This window comes from Triturus cristatus, chromosome 2_2 (genome assembly GCF_964204655.1).
Source record: "Triturus cristatus chromosome 2_2, aTriCri1.1, whole genome shotgun sequence".
Lineage (NCBI taxonomy): Eukaryota > Metazoa > Chordata > Amphibia > Caudata > Salamandridae > Triturus > Triturus cristatus.
The window spans coordinates 473,126,914-473,150,843 of NC_140582.1; the positions used below are offsets into that span (position 1 = coordinate 473,126,914).

Below are 23,930 nucleotides of genomic sequence, written 5' to 3' on the forward strand. Positions count from 1 at the left end.
TGAAGAGTCAAACTCTCTCTTGCCCCAGATATCTCTTTTCATTTCTGATCCAGAGGACCACAGTCTTTTAGGTGCACTTACCTGTTTCTGAAGTCCAGTCTTTCTCTCGGAAATATTGGTGGGCTCTACATTTATGAAAATGACACATTATGTTTTATTATTTTGTCACTTGAAATCGAACGACACCTTTTGAAAAGACGGGTAGTTCCATCCTAATGAGGCATTCATATATAGATTTTGTTTTACTCATTTGTTCTATTAAACTGAGTCACGAGTTTGTCAAAGTGACCCCTACTTGCTTCAGAACAGTCTGAATAAATACAGCCAGGGCTTTGAGATACGGTAGATTTCGGGACAACGGTTTTAACCTCTAGTTGGCCATTCAGATACACAATGGCCATGAGAACTATAAACAGTGGATAGTGGGAGTCTCACCTTATTTTGAGTCAAAATGGTTTTATTATTTTTAAAGCATCACAATTTAAAGACGAAAACCTGTTTTTTTGCATTCTGTTCTTATAACGAAGTATATCAAAGTATTTCATGTCATCTTGAAATATTAATTAGCATTAGCACACCGCATTTAAAACCATTCACAAAACAGTGCCGTCATAGCAAATGGGTTCTTGTTAATTTGTGTAGCACCATCACAGGTTTTTCTTGTACTGGAAGGTGATGTAAAAACCTATGAATGAGTAAGTACTCTGCCCGTACAATCCCACAAAATACGAATGGCATTACTTAGGTATTGTGAAGGAAGGATTTCATAGTTTACTTAAATTTGCTATTGCAGTCTCTGGGGTCATGTAACAATTAATTTTGTTGTGCATGTCTGCGCATCCATTAAAATCCCTCTCTAGTGAATCTCTGACCCTGACGCCATCTCTCCCCAATACATCTACTGGTGTGTAGATTAATTTCAGTCTGCAATTATTTCACATCTTAGAATTCAGGACTCTTAAAGCGACAAACTGCAAAACGATAAACTGCACATCCACAACAATCATTCAGCGCGAATGTAAAAACCTGCATCTTTTCACGTTTCACAGAAAGAAAATCCAATCTAAACACGTGGTAGTCACAGATGTTAACTGAGGCTGCGTGCGCTAACGTTTTAAAGTGTTTCTAAATTGATCTTTTAGCCTGCATTTACCATAAAATGTAGATTATGTTTTGGCACAAATGACAACACATTGCCGAAGAAATGCACTTATTTTAGCCTGCATCAAACGAAACGTAGATTATTTTTGGTACAAATGACACCCAATTGGCGAATAAATGCACTTGTTTTAGCCTGAATTAACTGAAACGTAGGTTATCTTTTGGTACTAATGACATCAAATTGGCAAATGAGTGCCCTTGTTTAAAATAGCACATTCAACCTGGCAGCACTTCGGGGTACTAGCCTATAAAATACAGACATCCAAGAATTGTATGCCTGCACCCTTAAAAACAGCCCTGCTTTGGCATTTTCCTTCAATTCTGAAGGGTCCCAGGAGAATTGCGATTTTGATGACAATAATTCATTTTTATAATTTCTGTGTTACTTTGAACGATCGCGCCCTTAAAAGAAGACTCCCTCCTTCAACAGGGCTGCTGACCATTTCTCTTAGCCGCGTGAGACTGAAAAGTTATAGGACCCCACAGCAATGCTGACAAATGGCAAGGCGCTCGATGTGTCCGAGTCTGCAGTTTTCAGAACAATTTTATTAACAATTTGTTGATCAGACAGTATGTGCCGCAAATTGTCACTGGTCACAATACGCACCTCCCTGTCAAAAATAATAACCATGTGAGACACTGGAACACATTTCAAGGCTGTTTTTTGTGATCTCCTGCCGGAAAGTCTCAGACGGGCACATGAGGGTGCTTTGATCTCCTGTAGCCCCAACACAAAGAGAGACAGACAGCGCTTTTTCCTATAATCACCTTGAATCTCCAGGACGGCGTCTAGCACTCGAGCGCTTTGCCGCTTTGTAGGGACAGAAGGAGACACAATGACCTAAAACCCATTTAATGGAGCATTATCAAAGCCCAGCTTCGATGGCTTCTAATGGCCGCTTCCAAGTGCAGAGTGAACAGTAAGTTCTGAAGAGAAAAGATGAAGGTGCCTTTTTGCGTTCCGCTTGGGCACTGGCTGTTCGCAGAACTTGACTTCGATGTTGCCGTCACTGAAAGCCTCTCTCCGCGACTCTTCTGTGCTACTGTGATCTCTGCGGGAGAAACTTGCTTTTTGCTGAATCAGGGTAATGCCCGAGTTCCCAAGTCGCCGGGATGGAGATGGGGTTTCCTTCATTATACAAAAGCATATGGCAGACAGGAAATTCTTCTTGAAGTTTTCATTCATAAAGGCATATACGATCGGGTTGCAGATAGAATTGAAAAATCCAATGATTTGTACGATGGCGAAAGTCATTTTGATTGTGACGTCATCATATTCCTTTTCAAAATTACCTGGAAAAAAGGAGGCAATTGTTAACACAAGCATGCAGGAACTTAAACAACAAAATACTTTTTGAAAGGAGGCAAAGATGTTCGAAAGGGTTATGAGCACTGTATTCAAAAAACGTTGCCTTAAGCCGTGTGCTATGTGTCAATCTGTTATTGTGTGGTAAAGAGATAAGCATTATTGTGAGCAAATTTTCCAACATAGAAAGAAAAAAAACAAGGTTGCACGCCGACATCACTACGGGGTTGTGAGCACATAATAAGGAAACCTAAAATACTGGCCTTGAGTTAATAAATCCAAAGATAGCCAAGCCAGAATAAAAATGGCTTTACAATATGTACCTGCAATCTATGATTAAATAAAAGATGGAAGAATAAAGAGCAAACATATAGAAGGAGCAATTCCTAAAATCACAAAGGGTAGTGTGTGAGTAAATAATGAAGAAGATAAATTTTTGTTATGATGGATCCAATACTTAACTGCTGAATTAGGATGATTGAGAATGAAACAAGTTTAATATGATTTATATGTAAGGCTATTAATGTAAATTAGTTGCGCCACATTTTTCCAAAAAGTTCATATTGGTGAACATGGATACTGTCAGACGGTGTAACATTCTGCTTGACAGGCTTGCTAGAGCTTTTCATATGGCACTTGGGAACACTTCATAGAGGCCTGTCACAGGCAAATGTTAGCTGATACCTTGGCAGGGTCCTTCTGTTGTCTTCCAAGCCAGTCAGGCCCCAATACCAGTGTGCCTCTTTTGATCATATAGACATATGACATAAGTGATGTTATGAATGAGGTCATTGAACATGTCATGAACTATGTAATATGTGAGGTCTTAAGCAGTCCATGGTGGGGGTGCAAGTTATAGTTCACTCAGTCAACTATAACTAGTAAATGTCAGTGTTTATTTTGTTTAAAATTGTATTTTTAACTGACATTTTGACCTAAATATAACCTCACTATTGCCGTTGTTTTTTCGGGAATTTCTATGTTTTTTTTAACATAAGAAAAATGCTACTAACATACCTAACTGTATGTAGTAGTCTCTTCGTTATGTAAGGAGGCTTGAGTATGTGGAGGGAGTGGGTCTCCATAAAAAGCAGTGCAGATAGGGCAGGCTGTGCATAGTAAGGACTTACCAACTTAAGGGGTTTAGGTCTCTCAAAGGATTTGGCTCTAGGCACAATCTGCGCCCTCAGCATAGACTGTGCAAAGTGGACACTTGCCCCACATAATGAAGCTTCTTGGGGGGGTCTCGTAGTCCTGAATCCAGTCCCTGCTTCAAACCCACTGCAGGCAGCAAAGCCTATGCTACGCATGGCAGCAAGAAGTTGGCCGACCCCCCCGGCAGGCAGCCAACACTGCTCTGTGGACGGCCATGCCAAAGGACCTGGCCTCTGGCCAGGCCCTGTGGCCAACCCACCCCAAAAGCACCTAACACCCGGCAGGCTGCAAACCCTTCACTGCACACAGCCTTTGGGTTGTGTGGAGTAGGTTTGGTCTTTGTTTTTTGCATCCTCCCTCTGGAAGGGCGGGGAAACAAAACATAAGTCTTGCTACCTTGGAGTCTTTTACTTTACTTGCTTCTGAAAATGTTGAGCCTCTGATGAACTCAATCAAATCGGGGGCACCTTCCAACCCTGCACCCACTTGGATTCTTAAACTCAGTCACAAATTGCTCTCTCCTATTTGGCTGCGTCTTCCCAACATGTCCATGTCACAAGCTATGGTTCCTGCCTCTGAGAAACAAAACCTATACTTGACTTCTGCAGTTCAGAAATGTTTACCCCATCTCATTTCTTCTGGCTCTAACCCAACTGCAGGTAAACATATCAATTCTCAGGTTGCATCTCATCTGGAACTTCAACATTTCCTCCATGGTTCACAATTTGGTTTTAGGTCGGGCCACAGCATTGAATCAGCTTTGCTAGGTGTCATGGAACATCTTAGAGCGACTCTTGATACTGGAGGCACTGCTGCATTGATTCTTTTGGATCGCAGTGCAGCTTTCAACCATGAGTCCCATTCAATTCTCCTCCATCATTTAGCTGATAGTGGTATTAGAGGTCTTGGCCTACGATGAATTTGCTCCTTTCTACAGGATCACACCTTTCAGAAGTCCTCTAGTTCTTTCATCTCCCCAGTTTGAAATATGCCATTTGGGGTTCCCCAGTGTTATTTTATGTGTCCCACAGTCTTTAATGACTGTGTTTGAACTTTAGTTGAGATTGTAGAAGCATTTGGCATTACCTTGTTTTCCAATGCTGATGACACCCAAACAATTTTTTCGCTGTCTTCTACTCTACTACGGTGCTGATTTGAGGCCCTGATTAAAAGCAGTGGCCCTTGCATGAAAGGCAACTGTTTAAAGCTGAACATCAGTAAAACTGAGGTTTTGGTGGTGGCCAACCAACCTCAGCTCGGGGATCTGTTGGGAGGGCCTGAGGTATCATGCCCTGTCCTTATTCCTAAACAGGTGGTAAAATATCTGTGCTATTTCTTGGGCAGTAAACTCAGGATGGATTCCCAGATTAATAAAGTGTAAAGTCCTATGGCTTCTTCCTGTTCCCACTCAAAGAACTGCATGGACTAATAACATCAAGCCTGGACTATGAAAGGTTCTATACCTGGAAGCCTCAAAGTCTCTTTTGGGCAGACTGTAGGTTGTGGAGATTATGCTGCCTGGCTTCTATGCCATGTACATTGGTAAGGTGCAGTTTCAACCGATTTGCGTGAGCTTCACTGGCTGCCCATTGAGACAGAGGTCAAGTTCAAAACTGTGTGCTTTAAGTATAGGGCTATGGCTCAGAAGGCTCCTAATTATAGAAACAGCCTGCCCCCCCCCCATATGTCTCTAACCACTCGCTACATTCATGCAGTCTGGGTCTTATGATCCCTTCTCAGGTGAATTTGGTGAGGCAGAGGTGTCACTTATTCAAATTTTTAGGCCCCATTAAATATGGAATGTGCTTCCAGTCAGAGTTAGAACTGGCACCTCCTTAAAGCTTTTTAAAAGAAGGTGAAGACCTGACTTTTTAAATTATCTGATGGTGTCCTTTCTAATCTGTATGTGCTAGCACTGGGCAGGGATTTTGGGTAACCATGAGTTTTTACAAATTCAAATATGAATAATCTTTTGTACCTATAACTTCTGCTTTAAAGTAACTATAGCTTAATTTGAGATGTCATGAGTGATGTCATCAGTGATGTTACTGACAATGTCATGAGTGATGTGATATGTGAAGTCATAAGCAGTGCATTTCTTGGGCGTAAGTTATAGTAAGCTCAGGTAACTATATCTGCTGAATTTCACTGGTTTTACAGGAGTGAAATCTGACCCTAACTATAACATCCCTATAACCTTTGTTTTCTTCAGTGAATTTCTAAAGACTTATTTATTCCATTTCCTAAAGATAACAACACTGCATCCTTTGGTTTTTTTCCCAGTGAATTTCTAAGGTATTTCGTTTGCAGAGTGGTGGAGAAAGGGGTCTGGGACTTCAACCAGCTCTCAGGAATCCCGCTGTGTAGGACTTACAGGAGGTACCAGGAGGGCTTCTTGGCCCCTAAGTGCACCACGAGCCGGGTTTACAGAGTGGCAGATAAAGGGAGCGTGGCCTGTGGAGACATCTTAGCAATCCAGCTGTGTGGGACTTATTGGAGGTAACAGGAAGGGCAGCTGGCCCAAATGACGTATTTGGAGGCCAATAACCCCTCCTTTCACCTCCAATAAGTCCCACACAACAGGACTGCTGTGAGGTTGTTGGAGGCCACGCCCCCTTTCTCCACCACTGTGCAAACATGCCTCCTGGCACACTACTAGTTGGGGGATGAAGTCCCCTTGGCTCTAGAGGGTTCTAGGGTACCAGCTACCCCTCCTGTTAGCTCTACTATATACCACACAGTGGATTTGCTGAGAGGAGTTCGGTGACCATTCCCCCTTTCTCAGCCACTGTGCACACGCACCTCCTGATTCACTACTAGTTGGGGGATGAAGTCCCCTTGGCACCTGAGGGTCCTTGGGGGGGCAACTAACCCTCCCCTCACCTCCAGGAAGACCCACACAGCTGGATTGCTGAGATGTTGTCAGAGGCCATGCCCCTATGAACATGAGTTTGCAAAGTGGTGGTGAAAGCGGTGTGGCCTTCAGGAACTTGCCGGGAAGAAGGCCTACCCAGATCCCCTCCATGGGCATATTTCAGCACTGGGGACCCAAACCCCAGGGCCAGTCTTCTTAAAAAATGGGGGGTGCCGCGTGGCCTCCCTTCCTGGGCTGATTAAGGCCCTTGGGACCCCATCCCCAGGGACCCGGCATTTCTTTTTTTTAAAATGTTCTTTTTTATTAAAGGAAGGGGGGCTGTGTGGCCCCCCTCCATGGGACAATTTTGGCCTGGGACGTCATCCCCCAGGGCTTGCCCTTTATTTTATTTGTATTATTTTTATTTACATAGGAGGGAAGCCACGTGGCCTCTCCATAGGCCAATTTTTGCCACGGGGACCCCATCCTAGGGGGCCAGGCCTTCATAATTTCTTTTCAAATCAGGAGGGGGCCCACGTGGCCCCCCTCCCCAGGCCGTTACTGCCCCGGAGACCCCATCCCTTGGGGCCAAGCCTCTCTGTTGGGGACCGTGAGGGAAGCCTGAAGGCCTACACAGACCCCACCGGCTCCCTGTGTCCTGCTGGAGCCGGCATTGCTTTTTACACACAGGGAGCTGCTGACAAGCAGCTCCCTGTGTGTAAGATGCTAAGTGTGCTCCACTTTGAGCAAGCAAGAACAAAATGCTCTTGCTTGCTCATAGCAAACACACAGTTTAATATGACATGGTGGGTGCGGTGCTCTTGCCATGCCATAGCAAGCTGCAATGTCCCGGGGTGAAGCCGAGGCTGGGGGATGGTGGTACCCTGGGCCCCCTCCCATATTTTGTTCTGCCCCGGGGAAGTGGTGGTCCTTGGGGCCAGGGGTCAGAAATGGACCCCCTTCATTATAATATTTCTGCGCCGGGGAGGTGGCGGTCCTTGGGGCTGCATCGGGAGCTGGTGCCCCCCACTTATTTATTTTAGCCCCGGGTAGGTGGCAGTCCCCAGGGCTACGGGATAGGCATAGGGCTTCCCCTGCATTTTCTTTTTAAATAATAAATATATGTGCCCCAGGGAGGTGGTGGTCCCTGGGGCAGTGGGGTGGCCAAGTGGGCCCCCACATTTGTATGGAACTGTGCCTTGGGGAGTAGGCTGTCCCTGGGGCAGTAGGGGAGAAGCAAGGCTCCCCCGCATATAATTAAAACACTGCTCTGGGGAGTTAACAGTCCCAAGGGTTGTGGGGAGGCCACAGGGCCTACCTCGCATTATTGTATTACTACACTTGTGCCCCGGGGAGATGTGGGTCCCTGGGGCTCCCCTGCATATAATGAAATTACTGCCCTGGGGAAGTGGCGTTCCCCGAGGCTTTCAAAAGCCCAAGGAGGGGGGCCCTATGTGCCCTCCTCCTTTATTTTTATCATATGCCCCCAAGATTTTTCTACCATGGGCTTTAAAAAAATATATGTGGGATCCCACATGTTTTTTATTAACATTTTGCAGCGAATTCGCAGATCTACCTGTGAGTCTGCGGTAAAATGATAAAATACCGCTTTTTAATCCAGGCAGGATCACCATGGGACCCCAACACCATATCTGGGGAGTCAGGGTATTGCTACCCTGCCCCCTTTTCTTTTTTAAAACTATTTTTTAGGGACTCTGCTTCAAGCTGAGTCCCAAGATGGCTGCCAATGCTTTCTGGTTGAACTGTTGGTAGCCAATCAAATTTTAGTAGGATTCGTGAGCCTACTGCAAGGACTCGTATCTCCAGATATCTATGGTTTTCTAAAGAGAGATATCTCAAAACCTACTGAACGGATTTACGCCCAATCATAAAAAGCACGCTTTCAGAACCTACATCTAACTTTCTGCCAAATATGGTGTAATTCTGTTCAGCAGTTCAGGCTGTAGTTGTGTTCAACAAATGAAAAATCCCTATTGACTTTACATGGGGAAAAAGCATTTTGGGACCACTCTTTTGTCTTGGCCGCTGCTTGACAGATTACCCCAACACATTGAACACAGCAGCTGAACTAAAAAGGGGAAGCTTTTGGATACTGTTGTGGTGATTCATCAAGGGGCACTAAAATTACTGGCAAAACAAAAAACACTTCTCCCATGAAAACCTTGGTCCTAACTATAACTACCTACTGGCTATCACCAGTATGTTTTATTACCTACTGGTGGTCGCCAGTAGGTAGTTATAGTTAGGACCTATTATCCATAAGAAATCCGCAACATTCTATTTGGAATAACTTTGGCACCGGTTGACGAATCTTCGCAAAATTTTCAAAACTGGTGGGGCGCTCCGGTCCGCTCCTATCCTGAAAGTCTCGGGTGATTCGTCAAGTGGGGGCAGAGAAAAAAGGGGGGTCCCAAAACGTGTTTTCCCCATGCACTCCTCCATAGGAACCTTTAATCGCAGCCACAGCCCGAACTGCTGAACGGAATTACACCAAATTTGGCAAAAAGGTAGCCCTTGGCTCAGAGTCATGCCTTTTGGTTCAATGGTGTAAATCCGTTCAGTATTTTCTGAGAAAATCAAAAGTAAAATCACATATATCTGGGTGGAGCCTAACCACACATCTCATCGTGAGATCTGATTGGCTGTCAGCACTTCATCCAAGAAGTGTTGGCAGCCATATTGGGACCAATATACATGATAGCAGCACATTAAAAAGCATTGCAGTTAATAGAAGGTTTTAAGACTTTAGTTACATTATAAATCATTTGTTGATGGTACCATACTCATTTTAGGAGCTGTGGTGTGTTCTAAGGTGATTTTACCATGTGAAAAAGCCTTCTGCTGGGATATCATAAATCATGTTTGAGAGAAACTATTTTCTCATGCTTTTCCCACAGAGGTTTGGAAGGTGATCTATAAGCTAAACTGAGAGCATATTTTCTGTAATTTTACATTATCTTTCTCAGTCATGTGAGAATGAAGTCTGACATTCTCAGTAAAACATGTACATCCAACAAGGGCAAAGACTGTCAGTTGATTCCTTTGTGTTCTACTACAGCTTCCCAGAGTGTTCTAAAGAACAACTAGAGCGCTAACAGTACTACTTATGACAAACGTATTGCACACCTGAAGCCATCTTGATTGGAATAAAGTGGTAACTCTTAAAACATTTAATTGAAAAATGAACAAAATGAGGGGGTCATTTTCCCATAGAAAGTATGATTAGTGCTGCAGAAAGAAAAATGAGGGCACATTTTGAGTGACTTCTCAAATCCTCTTCTATTTCATTAAAAAATTCTGACATACAGACTGAAACATGCACTTTCAATACCAGCAGCAGACTTCCCTGGTGAGCAGTAGCTTTACTACAGTGATCTAATGAGCAACTAGAGTGCTAACATTCAGAATTTATGGCAAATGTGTGACACATCTGAATGCCTTCTTGATGGAACAAAGTAAAAAACTGAAAGTATTTCCTACTGAGGAGACTGCAGTAAATGAGGAAATTAGGAAACTTCATAACAAATAAGTCTCCCAAGATGGCCACCGGAGAAAAAAGAGCCCAAATGTAGCACAAATATCACCCAGATGTAGCCCAAGTATAGCCCAATGACAGAATGTCCCAGAGTGTCCTTAAGAACAACTAGAGCGCTTACTGTCTTACTTATGACAAAAGTATGGCACACCTAAAGCCATCTTGATTGGAATAAACTAGTAATACTTAAGACATTTAATTTAAAAAGGAACACAATGAGGGGGTTCATTTTGCCATAGAAATTATGATTAGTGCTGAAGAAAGAAAAATTAAGGCACATTTTGAGTGACTTCTCAAATCCTCTTCTATTTCATTAAAAAATTCTGACATGCAGACTGAAACATGCACTTTTAATACCATCAGCAGACGTCCGTGGTGAGCAGTAGCTTTACTACAGTGACCTAATGAGCAACTAGAGTGCTAACATTCAGAATTTATGGCAAATGTGTGACATATCTGAATACCTTCTTGAAGGACTCAAAGTAAAAAACTGACAGCATTTCCTACTGAGGAGACTGCAGTAAATGAGGAAATTAGGAAACTTCATAACAAATAAATCTCCCAGGATAGCCACCAGAGACAAGAGCACAAATGCAGCACAAATATCACCCAGATGTAGCCCACATGTAGCCCAATGACAGTGTGCAAAACACTTTTTATTTTTTATGTTTTTGTAATTTTATATAGTGCAGACTTGTCAGGTATTGGAGTGCTTTACATGAGCATTGGTTACATCACACAAGAACAAATTCATTTTGCTTGTAGACATGGGGAGATTAAGTGATTTGACCAGAATCACAGAATGTCGAGCTGAAGCAGAAACTCCAACTTAGTTCCCCAGTTGCAAAGTCTGCAGCTCTGGAAGTAACACCACATCCTCTCCCCTATGTGCAACATTTAATCAAGTGGTCAACTGGATAAAAAAACATAAAGATAACAAATAATTTAAAAGTGCTTTGCCGCTATTTGAAAACTCAGAAAATATGTCCTCATTTTAGATTTTTAGAGCACTAACCATAATTTTGTTGCAAATAAGACCCTCTCATATATGTAATTTCTAAAGGAAATGCTCTAGGTATTACAGTTTTGATTACATCAAGATGTCAGGCGTTACACACTTTCGTAATAAATATAGAATGTTAACAATCTAGTTATTCATTAGGATACTGTTGAGAAGCAGAGGCCAGGGGCATGGACTCTGAAAATTGAAGGCAGGTAGGAGGGTGCAGAGGCAACAATTTGACCACACTGGGCAGGCAGGAAGGGCAGTGGCAGCCCAACAGACTATGGAGGGTGTGGAAACGGGGGCAGGGGAAACAAACCAACAATACAGGACTGGCAAGAGAGGCTGTGGCAATATAATAGACCATTGTGAGCAGAAGGAAGAGGCAGTGGTAGTACAACCATACATGCCAACAGACCCGATTCAGCCAGGAAACGTCCAATGTTTTTAAGCTCAAATGGGCTTTATTTGGTCTGTCTCCTGTCTACAATCTCCTCTTTTTCAATGTAACTCAAAGGGGAAAATCAATACCCCAGTTGCTTTTCAAAATCTCCCTCTTACCAAGTTAAAAATGTTCACAAGTATGGTACATTGGATCATGGTAGGCAGGAGGAATTGGGGTAGGGACATGGACTTGGATAACAGAGGACAGGAGGGACATGGAGAGGTGCACCAATCTGACCCTACAGGGCAGGCTTTAGGGTTTGCAGCAGCACAATACACCACACAGGGCATGCGGGACAGGAGTGCAGCACAACAATCCATAGAAAGCAATAGGGAGGGAACAGGACCATGCACATGGACAACAGAGAACAGAGGGGAAAGAGGCAATGACAGGAGAGAAATCTACAGCATAACAGACCATAAAGGGCAGGAGGGACGGATCAGGGGCATTACAATGGAACAGACAAGCCAGGAGGGAGTGAATAGGGGTCTGCACATGGAAACAGAGGGCTGGGGGCAAGGGGGCAGGGCAGGGCAGGAGCAGCAAGATGACCATGGAGGTCAGGCAGGATGGGCACTAGAAGCAAGCCACACCATGGAGAGCAACAGTGAGACTATGATGGCATACACACAGACCATGGAGGGAAGGTGTGAGGGGGTCAGGGGCAGCTAGCTGACCACACAGGCAAGGTGGGAGGGGCCGTGGCAGCACAGAAGACCATGCATGGCAAGTGGGAGGGTTAGTGGTAGCACAATGGCTATGATGGGCAAGAAGGAGGGTGCAGGGGCATGCACAAGGACCATGGAGGACCATGGAGGATAGAAGGGAGGGTCAGGACCTGGGCACAGAGAAGAGATTTCAGGGGAAGGGGCCTCAGAATAGACCACGCGGGGCAGGCAGGAGGAGCAGTTGCAGCACAACAGACCAGGGAGGGCAGAAGGGTGTGGCAGTAAAATGGACCATGAGGACAGGAGGAAGGGGATAGGGGCATGGAATGTTGACAGGCAGGGTGGAGGTGGCAGGGACAGGTTACAGTCATCTGACAATGCTAGGCAGGTGGGAGGGGAGTGGCAGCTCAACAGAACACTCAGAGTAGATAGGAGTGGCAGGTCCATGGAACATGGTGGGCAAAAAGGATGGAGCAGGGGCATGCACAAAGACATCGGAGAGCAGGGGGAAGGAGAATAGGGGCAGCAAGCTAAGCACAGAGGCTAAGTAGGAGGTCAATGATGGGTCATAGAATTGGGCAATGGAGGGCAGGAGGAGTGGACTGGTACATCATGCTTAATGGGGGCAGTGGCAGCACATCAGACCATGCATGGCAGGAGGGAGGAGGCTAGTCCATGGATTCAGACAACAGAGGATAGGGAGGAGGTGGATGGGGCAGCAAGCTAACTGTTCAGAGAAGGTGGATATTAGGAACTTTATTGTTTTTAAAATGTGTGTCTGTGCGAACAACTTAAAATATGAACAAGTATGCAGCATAATCTCACTTTTATTCAGGAAGAACAGGACATTTGTGACTGTGACTCTGGGCTCACTTGGCAGAAACACCCCCTGATCCTCCACCCCATTGCAAAATGTAATGCCCGTGAAAAGGGTAGGTGAAAGCAGTGTTATATAGAATATAGTCCTGAGAGCACGATTGAAAATGAAAACTAGATATAGTGTATTGTATAAACTATGCACCAAAATGTGTGATATAAGATGAACAGGGGCATGAAATATAATATGCAATACATTGTGCGCAATGACAGATTCATTGGAGAGGGCGAGATAGCACAGGCACTAGCGCGTGCTATGCGTTATGCACCTTGGAGTGTAATATGCACAGGGCAGTGTTGTGTAACCTAACTAGTCTCTAAAGTTGTAATATAAAATATGTGCTGGGGAGGGAAACGTTGCATATGCACTGTGACAAAGATATGGATCCCAGATTGCAATATGTATGGCATAGCGCTGTGCGTTTTAACATAAGCATCGAGGAAGGCACATTAGATGGGGCAATATAACCTGTGCGAAGGCAAGTGTATAATGACATATTCACGGGGTGCTGTTACAGTGCACATGGGCTAGACTAGAGAGTGTCATAGCATACGCACTAGCTGGTGGAATACAACACAGAGGTGTGTGGCACTCGGCGGGCACTGGTGGGTGTAACACAGCATTGGGCTCAGCCAGGAGTGCGCTGTGACTCTCAAGTGAGGTTCGTCTCCTTTCCAGATAGTAAAATAAAAAGTATTACACATCCGGCGGTAGATGTGTGTTTTATTAACTGTGAGGGGGGTTTCTTGCATAGTTTTGGTCGAATTTTTGACAAATGCCCTTTGAATGGCTTGGTGTGCGTGTGTATTAAATGTGCCCATCAATAGCTACCCAGGTTTGTATTAATAAATGACATGGGTGTCTACTTGGAGAGTACCCACCAGCGGGGGCGCCAGAATTAGGCACGGTAGGGCGTCAGACACGTCAGAGCTTCACTAGCGGTGTAAATACATTCAAAGTGGATTCATTGTATACATAGTCGCCTTTTAATGAATATCACGCAAATCGTCATGGTGATAGGTATGTACGGTTTGTCCAGCATGTCCTAGGTGTTTCTATAAATATATTTAAAAAAAAAATATTAAAAAACAAAGGCCGGCCCCGAGGGATGGGGTCCCCGGGGCTATAAGTGGCCTGAGGAGGGGGGCAACGCAGCCCCCCTCCTAAAGATTTAAAAAAACAAAAAAAAGGCCATGCCCTGGGGTTTGGGATCCCCGGGGCCGATCAAGGCCTCGGGAGGGGGGCCACACGACCCCATTCCAAATTTTGTTTTCTAAAAAAAAATTAGGGGGCAGGCCCTGGGGGATGGGGTCCCCAGGGCCAATAAATAAGAAAAAGAAGGGGGGCCACACAGCCCCCCTTCTTAAAAAATAAATAAATAAAAGACCGGCATCATGCCAGAGGCCACGCCCCCTCCTTGCAGCACTCTGCAAACGCGGCCCCTGGCGAGTTGTAAGTTGGGGAATTATTCCCCTTCAATACTGAGGGTCCCTGAGGGCCAACAAGCCCAACAGGTATCTCCAGTATGCATCAGGGAGCTGTGTTGCAGACAGGTGTTCTGATGCCACGCCCCTTTTTACACCTCTCTGCAACGCAGCTCTGTGGTGCTTACTGGAGCTACCTAGTGGGCTAGTTTGACCCTAGGGTCCCTTAGGATTCAAGGGGACTTAATCTCTCAGCTTAGAACAGCCACGGGGCGCGTTTACACAGTGGTGAAGGGAGGGGACGGGGCCTGAGGTGACGTGTGCAAACACATGCTGTGGCACGTTTTAAGTTGGGGAAATAATTCCCTTTCAATCCTGAGGGACCCTGGGGGCCAACTAGCCCACCAGGTGCTACCAGTAAGCGCCACTACGCTGCATTTCAGAGAGGTGGTGCAAGCGGTGCCCCTTTTTACACCTCTCTGCAATGGCGCTTACTAGACATACCTAGTGGGCTATTTTGCCCCTACGGACCCTCAGGATTCAAGGGGGCTTAATCTCCCAACTTTAAACGGCCACAGGGCGTGTTTACACAGTGGGAAAGGGAGGGGACGGGGCCTGAGGTGATGTGTGCAAACACGCCCTATGGCGCGTTTTAAGTTGGGGAAATAATTTCCCTTCAATCCTGAGGGCCCCTGGGGGCTAACTAGCCCACCAGGTGCTTCCAGTAAGCGCCACTGCGCTGCATTGCAGAGAGGTGGTCCAGGCCATGCCACTTTTCACACCTCTCTGCAACGCAGCTCTTTGGCGCTTACTGGAGGTACCTAGTGGGCTAGTTGGACCCTAGGGACCCTCAGGATTCAAATGAACTTAATCTCCCAACTTAAAACGGCCACAGGGCATGTTTACACAGTGGTGAAGGGAGGGGACGGGGCCTGAAGTGACGTGTGCAAACACGCCCTGTAGCACGTTTTATGCTGGGGAAATAACTCATCTTCAATCCTGAGGGACCCTGGGGGCCAACTAGCCCACCAGGTGCTTCCAGTAAGTGCCGCTGCATTGCAGAGAGGTGGTCTAGGCTGTGCCCCTTTTTACATCTCCCTGCAATGCAGCTCTGTGGCGCTTACTGGAGGTACCTAGTGGGCTAGTAAGCGCCACTACGCTGCATTGCAGAGAGGTGGTGCAAGCGGTGCCCCTTTTTACACCTCTCTGCAATGGCGCTTACTGGACATACCTAGTGGGCTATTTTGCCCCTAGGGACCCTCAGGATTCAAGGGGACTTAATCTCCCAACTTAAAACGGCCACAGGGCATGTTTACACAGTGGGGAAGGGAGGGAATGGGGCCTGAGGTGACTTGTGCAAACACGGCCTGTGGCGCATTTTAAGAGGTAGTTTTAACCCCCCTGCCCTATTATATACTAGGGGCTTACAGAGGAGGTAATTCTAATCATGAGTGATTTAATATGTGACGTCTTCAGCAGTACATTGCGGGCACGTGAGTTATAGTTAGCTGAACTAACTATAACGGGGGAATTTCAATGGTTTTGTACGAGTGAAAAGTCCAGCTAACTATAAAGCCCCTGAAACCTATGGTTTTTTCAGTGAATAAATATATATATATATATATATATGGTTTGGCGGTACCCCAATACAACTACCAGCCCCAGAATGCACCATAATTATTGAATCAAGGAATAATAAAAACTAACAAGGGAAAACGCTAGTTGTTGACCGCCATTCTTTTGCTTCACAGGCTGCCCATGAGGAAGGGCGTAATGCTTGAAACGCGTCAGCAGCAAATTTCAAGGGGCTATGCACATGAGACCTGAGCGATGATCCTGAGTGTGCCTCCACCGCAAGGGGAACTTTGATTGCATATATATATATATATTTATTTTTTTTCACTGAAAAAACCATAGGTTTTACAGACGTTATAGTTAGGAATTAGCATTTAAAAAGCCATAGAAATTCACTGAAAAAAATCAAAATTCAATCAAAATTCCTGTGGCAATGTCTATTCCCACCCATACAAACTAACTCCCAAACTTCAACTTGGCCTTCAATTCCTACTTTGAAAACAGATTTCATTTAACAAACCAAACTGAAAGCGCTTTTGTTCACAACAGAAGTGTCCGTCACTTCTGAAAAAGAAATTTATCGACTGCAGATACCACGAACTTCAAGTAAAATACACTCCCTTTTGAATATGAGTCTCCCATTACACTTTGTGAATTGTTACACAATTTTCACACACTCAAGGTCTGGCCCACTTTTTTAACACGGTCTCCGACAGCCTTCGATCATGCTTTCAAACTGTTCTTTTAATACCAGACTACATTCAGACATTCTTTCAATCATCTCTGGAATAACAGGAACAGTGCCCATAATTCTCACTCTCTTTGTGGCCATCCTACTGCCAATTCTACTTCTACAAATGGCTACGCTCTCTATAGTAACAGCTATGTCTGACAGAATACGCCTCTACACCAAGCTTCATCAATACTGTAAAAAAACAGAAAACCTTTTCGGTTACCTGCCTCTATCTATTATCGGAGCTAGCTACAACATAACATTTATCTACACTTATGCAATATGCGTACAACCATCATTTGATTGCAAAACTTGCCCATTCGACTGGCGAATGGATGTATGCCTTGGCAACATCTCAACAATCGCTCCAGATATCCAGCAGGTAATGGAGTATCTTGAAAACCATGAACGTGATTGTTCTGGCAGTGGAGCAATGGCAAATGCAATGCAAAAAGGAATCGCAGTGCAATGGGATTTCTGCGCAGCCGCGAAAGATCTCCTGCAACTTGCGACCTTTCCCAACATCGCAGATTGCCTGCCCATTCAAATTATCACTCCAACATTCGAGGAACATTACTGTCCCTTCGAGGATATGAATTGGATTGCTTCACTTTTCTCACACGATGGCAACAATAGCCTCTTGGAACATTACGCATCTCAAGCAGCTGAAGAACTTCTGGACTGGAATCTCCAAGACTTGTAAGAAACTCACATTATTCTTGAATTGATTTTCTTCCATCTTTTTTTTACTTTTTCCTTACATTTTTTTATAATACACTTCAATCCTACTACTTTGATATAATAACTTTCTAGGTATACTCAGACATTTGAACTCTATCCTCATTATTCCCCCTTACGTCTCCAGTCTAACCAGGAATCGGTGATGTATGGCCTATGCTAATACGCTATTTACTTCAAAAATTAACCTAAACCCGACACCCATTTAGAAACCACGTCTGTTCTTTGTGCACACACCTCTCTGCCTGCCTGTTATTCCCAAAGCCCTTTCACACAATTTTACTCAAAGTCAGCCTTTGCTCAGAACCGCACGATAAAAATGTAAAAAGACGACTTTGTTTAGGAACTGGTTGGCACAGTGTGGTAATCGTAAACTACCTTTATTTTCATTATACAATGTATTTATTCATGTCTAATAGCTATTCTGTAGGTCACATAGAACTGTAACATAAAATGTGCAATTCACTGATGCGGGAGCTTCGATTTGACTACAGCAGAAGCAATTGGCATTTGTCTAAGCTCGATGCCTTAGCTCTCTACACAAGAATGTTTTTTTGAAACAGCTGATGACAATAATGTACGGTTTGACTAGAAAGGTACCGAATGTGCTTCTCAGTAGCAAAACGTTTGTATTCATCCTCAAAGTTCCAATGTGGGTAGAACTAGTACCAATTCTGACATGCACCACATTGAATCTACTGTACAACAGATTGCTAACTATTCTACTGTTGTTAATTTTCTATTACAAAAAAGCACTGCCAAGGTACATAAAAAGTTTGAAGACTACATTTTGCAATTTCTTTATTTCTTTTTTTACTTAAACGATACATGTACTAATCATATCCTACCTTTATTTTCTTTATAGAATGTAGAGTCATTCAAGTATAATAGCTATTGTTTATTTCACATGCAACTGTAACATGCAATATACAATTTACCGGTGCCGGAGCTTACGTTCAAATACAGCAGAAGTGGTTCAACTTTGCATCAGCTTGATACCCTAGCTCTTCCACCAGTGGGTCCAATTATGGCACTGAAATAAAGACACTTTCTATATAATTTTCAAACTCCATCCCTTTATTACACACAACTACTTTCTTAGACACAACTCATTTTACCATTTTCCTTCTCTGGCATTGCAACATTCTGCATTATATTCTTCACGATTATTCCTTTATTCCTGCTTCCTAAAACACTACATTTCGCTCTTCAGACCAATAGGGATGAGTAGTTCATTTCACACTCCCTGTATAAAATAAACGCACACTAACACTACTTACACAGGTGTGCTACAGCGGCCAGTATCCTACAGCGCCCACAGCACATCACTTCACAGCAATACACTCACAACTTACACTCACAGTTTCATCCCCGAGTCTTCATACCGATACCACTAAGTACTATGCTTCGTTCTCCTGCTATACTCTAAACGCATACTAACACCACCTGCGCAGATATGCTACAGCGCCCACTATGCTACAGCGCCCAGAGTACATCACTTTACAGCACTCAGCTCACAGTTTAGACGCACGGTTTCATCCCAGACTGTATCTGCACCTCACCTCAGCACCATCTCACAGTGGGCAAAACAGCACTTTCACACAAGAAGGGATAAACAATTTGCTTCGCACTCCCTCTATAGCACACCCTACCCACCCTACAAACCTCACAGCGCTCCTACCCTCCTCTTTCCCACTTTTTCTCCCTTTTTTCCCCTTACTCACTTCAACGGAATCACAAAATGGCAGCCAACACTTCCTAGTTGCAACCGCTCGCACCGCTCACAGCCAATCACCAGCAAGCTCGTGCTCGTAACGCCTCAGCCAATCAGATGGCTGAATTCCCAAATATCGATATCTGTAAATTTCGATACTTCTCAAAAACTACTGAATTAATTTACACCAAATAAACAAAAGCGTGCTTTCTAGACCAAGACCCTTCTCCCTTTCAAATTTGGGGTAATTCCGCTCACCCGTTCGACCTGTAGCCTTGTCTAAAGTTTCCTATGGAAATGAACATTGAAAAAACACGTTTTGGGACCCCCCTTTTTTCTCAGCCCCCTTCACAAATTACCACCAAACTTTCAACATAGGAGCTGATCTCAACAATGAATTAGTTTAGAAAATTTCATGAAGATTCATCAATCGGCGCCAAAGTTATTGCGAATAGAATGTTGCCATTTTCCTATAGTAACTAGGTCCTAACTATAACTACCTACTGGCAACCTCCAGTAGGTAATATATATATATATATATATATGTATATATATATATATATATATATATATATATATATATATATATATATAGATATAGGTTACCTACTGGCGGTCGCCAGTAGGTAGTTATAGTTAGGACCCCTTTTCCATAGGAAAACCTCAACATTCTATTTTGAATAACTTTGGCGCCGGTCGATGAATCCTCGCGAATTTCTCAAAATAGGTGGGGCGCTACGCTCCGCTCCTACCCTGAAAGTCTCGGGGGGATTCGTCAAGCGGGGGCTGAGATAAAAGGGGGGTCCCAAAACGCGTTTTTCCCATGCATTTTTCCATAGGACCTTTAGAACGAGCTACAGCCCGAACGGCTGAACAGAATTACTAGAAATTTGGCAGAGAAGTAGTCCCTAGGTCAAGGAAGTGCCTTTTGTAGGTTTGGTCTAAATCTGTTCAGTAGATTCTGAGAAAATAGCCTTTAAATCAATATATATATCTGAGCCCGCTTACGGTACGCTTACCGTACGCTTACCGTAAGCGTACGGTGGCGTGCGCGAGCGCGATTCTGATTGGCTCTTAGATCTTAGTAAACATTCGAATCGGCCGAAACCAGGAAGCGGCGTCCGCCATTTTGTCTCTCGCACTGAGTGTTGTTTATCAAACATGATGGCCAAAAACATGTTACGGGGCTGTTTTGACAACTCCCTCCCACATAGTCATGTTGAGGGAGTCCCCAAACATCCCCCAAGAGCAAAAACGGTTGTATTTTTTTTTCGGCAATTTCGCCGAGTACGCTTACCGTACGCTTACCGTAAGCGTACGGTAAAAAAAAAAAAACACTATCCACACTTACCCCACCCCCTGTGCTTTTGGTCGCCGTAGGCCACCAAATGTACAGGGTTTATTAATAGGTAAAAAAAACTAAATTTTGGCAACATGAAATTATAAAATCGAAATAAAAAAAACACTATCCACATTGACCCCACCCCCTGTGCTTTTGGTGGCCGAAGGCCACCAAATGTACAGGGCTTATTAAAGTTGATAAAAACCGTGCACGGAACGAACTGCGTTAAGTGGGCGCGCACGCCTCGAATGGCGTAAAGTAACTTAGCATTTAAAAAACCGTACAAATTCACTGAAAAAACCATAGGTTTCACACACGTTATAGTTAGGAATTAGCATTTAAAAAACCTTGCAAATTCACTGAAAAAACCATAGGTTTCACACATGTTATAGTTAGCGGAAATTTTACTGATAAAAAACCTGTGAAATTGCCCCGTTATAGTTAGTGCTGGCAACTATAACTCACGCGACCGCAATCTTCTGCTGATGACATATGTGTCTTTATGAAAAAAAATATTTGTAATATATGTATAGCTAAAAATGTATGGAAGAAGACATGGGCAAATAAGTTTCTAAATACAGTATTAGCATCAGCAGAGGATTGCGGTCGCGTGAGTTATAGTTGCCAGCACTAACTATAACGGGGCAATTTCACAGGTTTTTTATCAGTAAAATTTCCGCTAACTATAACATGTGTGAAACCTATGGTTTTTTCAGTGAATATAGATATAGATATAGATGTATATGTTTCCCTTCTGGCGTCCTCTTCATGGATGTCAGTTACAGCGGCACATGGCTTCAAGTGCCAACACAACTTTCTTGCTGAGTTAAATTGTTTTATTGCTCATTGTACATGTTCAAGGCAAATTCTCTCACAGTCCTCATTTCCCTTTTAGTGAGGACCGACGCGTTTCGGCGAGTTGCCTTTCACTGGGTCCTTGTATACAGTCACTGAAAAAACCCAATCTTAGAGGGACGTTATAATTAGGATTTAAAAACCATAGAAATTCAATAAAAAAATTAAGGTTACATGGATGTTATAGTTGGGCTCAGTTTTCACTCATTCAAACCAGTGAAATTCAGCAGTTTTAGTTAGCTGAGCTAACTATAACTCTTGCCCCCACAAGCACTGCACACCTCACATATTATATCACTCATGACATGGCCAGTGACATTACTGATATCACTCATGACATATCAAATGACATAACTGATGACATCATCCAGTAACTTTGAGTGTGTCAAAAAAGTTTATAACTGTTGAATATAGATACAAAGGTGCATTGGAGAATCAGTGGCCATATTAGTGCCTGTATGGATGATTCAGATGGTTTGTGACTGACTGTATAAGTGAGTGAGTAGGTGTCTCAGGGAATGCGTGGGGGAGTGACTAGTTGTGTGAATGTCTATCAGTCTGTCAGTTGGTGTCTAAGTGGCTGTAAGGTGTGTGAGTGGGTATGTGAATAGCTGTATGGGTGAGTGATTTATTGTCTGAGTACCTGTATGGTTGTTTGAGTGTCTGTGTGAGGGAGTGTGTGACTGCCTGTATGTATGAGTGAGTGGGTGAGTCAGTGACTGTATAGGTTAATGAGCATATGTGTGAGGGGCTATATGGGTAAGTGAGTATGTGTATGGCTGTGAGGGTGAGTAAGTGGATGTGTCAGTGGTTTATGGGTCAGTACTGGGTATGTGAAAGGCAGTACAGGTTAGTGATGGTTACATGAGTGACTGCATGGGTGAGTGAGTGAATGTGAGAGTAGCTGTATGTCTGAGTGAGTGTGTGTGTCAGTGACTGCATAGGTGAGTGAGTATGTATTAGTATCTGTGTAAGTAAGTAAGTGGGTTAGTGTTTATATGTATGGGGAGTAAGTGGCTGTGTGATTGGCTTTATAGGTGAGTGATGAGGTGTGTGAATAGCTTTGTGGGTGACTAACTCAGGTTGTGAATGGGTTTGTGAATGATTGTGTGGGTGTATAAAAGGTTCTATGGGATGTGAGTGGGTGCGTCAGTAATTCTGTAGAAGATATCATCAGTGATTTCATTTGAGATGCCATCAGTGATGTCATGAGTGATGTCACTGACCATGTCATGAGTGATGTAATATGTGAGGTCATAAGCAGTGCTTGGGAGGGGGTGCAAGTTATTGTTAGCTAACTATAAATGCTGCATTTCACTGGTTTTGTATGAGTGAAGACTGAGCCTTACTATAACATCCCTGTAACCTTTGATTTTTTTCAGTGAATTTCTAAGGTTTTTGACCTGCTAATTCCTAACCATAACGTCCCTGTAACCTTTATTTTTATCAGTGAATTTCAGTGGCTTTTTAAGTAGTATTCTCATTTGCAGAGTGGTGGAGAAAGGGGACTGGGCCTCCGACCAGCTCTCAGGAATCCTGCTGCATAGGACTTACAGGAGGTACCAGAAAGACTTCTTGGCCCCCAAGGTCCCTCAGGAGTAAAGTGAACTTCATTTCCCAACCAGTAGTCTGCCACGATGCACATTTGCAGAGTGGTGGAGCAGGTGGCATGGCCTCTGAAGACCTCTTAATCATCCTGCTGTGTGGAACTAACTGGAGGTAACAGGAGGGGTAGACGGCCCCCAAAAACGTCAACTGAAAAAAAGGTTACAGGGAAGTTATAGTTAGGAACAGAGTTCACTTGTACAAAACTATTCAAATTCAGCATTATAATTACCTGAGCTAACTATAACTTCTACCCTGTAATGCACTGGTTATGAATTCACAGATCACATCACTCATGACATCGCCAGTGACGTCATTGATGACATCACTGATGACATCTCAAATGACATGTACTGTTCCTTGTAATGGCTATTTCATAGTTTTCTACTGAAATTTTTATTTACCATGCTTTCTTGTTTCTCAGATCTAAGTAACGGGTATATCTTTTCTTATTCAGGCATTTTATTAGCACCACGTTTTCCTTTAAACCAGGGTAGACTGATCCACAGAAAAATATGAACACAAAAAAGAACCACATTAATTAAACAATGAGAGAAAGAGAGTGATTTGGATGTAGGGCCGGCTATTGGCAAGGGCGGGCAAAGCCCAGGCTCGGGCTGCTTTTTTTTAGAGGGTACACACACACAGCTGACCTTGCAAGCTTCAGCAGCGTTTTCTCTATGGGGGTCTTAAAGCGTAGCCCCCCTGCATTTATGAATTTATGAAAAAGTTATTTTTCCCAGCCGTAGTGCTTTCGTTTTAGACTTGGGCTGGCTCAGGTGCACACTGCACATGTATGTCTAGGACTTCACTCATGAGTGACGTGATGGAGCTTAGTTATAGACAGCAGGCAGAATTGCTGGGTCTGCAATTAAGTGAAGGCTTAGTGCACAAGTTGGGATGGACGGATGTCTTTCTA

At 43.8% G+C, this 23,930-nt stretch overlaps 1 protein-coding gene across 1 annotated transcript in view; it reads right to left on the minus strand.

Moving 5' to 3' along the window:
* Window positions 1-443: 443 nt before the first annotated feature.
* Window positions 444-23,930, minus strand: part of QRFPR (pyroglutamylated RFamide peptide receptor) — a 633,745-nt gene continuing 610,258 nt past the window's right edge. The window contains exon 6 of the mRNA XM_085641574.1: window positions 444-2,454. Coding sequence (XP_085497700.1) covers window positions 2,051-2,454 — 404 coding nt within the window. The 3' untranslated portion in view covers window positions 444-2,050. The remainder of the gene's footprint in view (window positions 2,455-23,930) is intronic.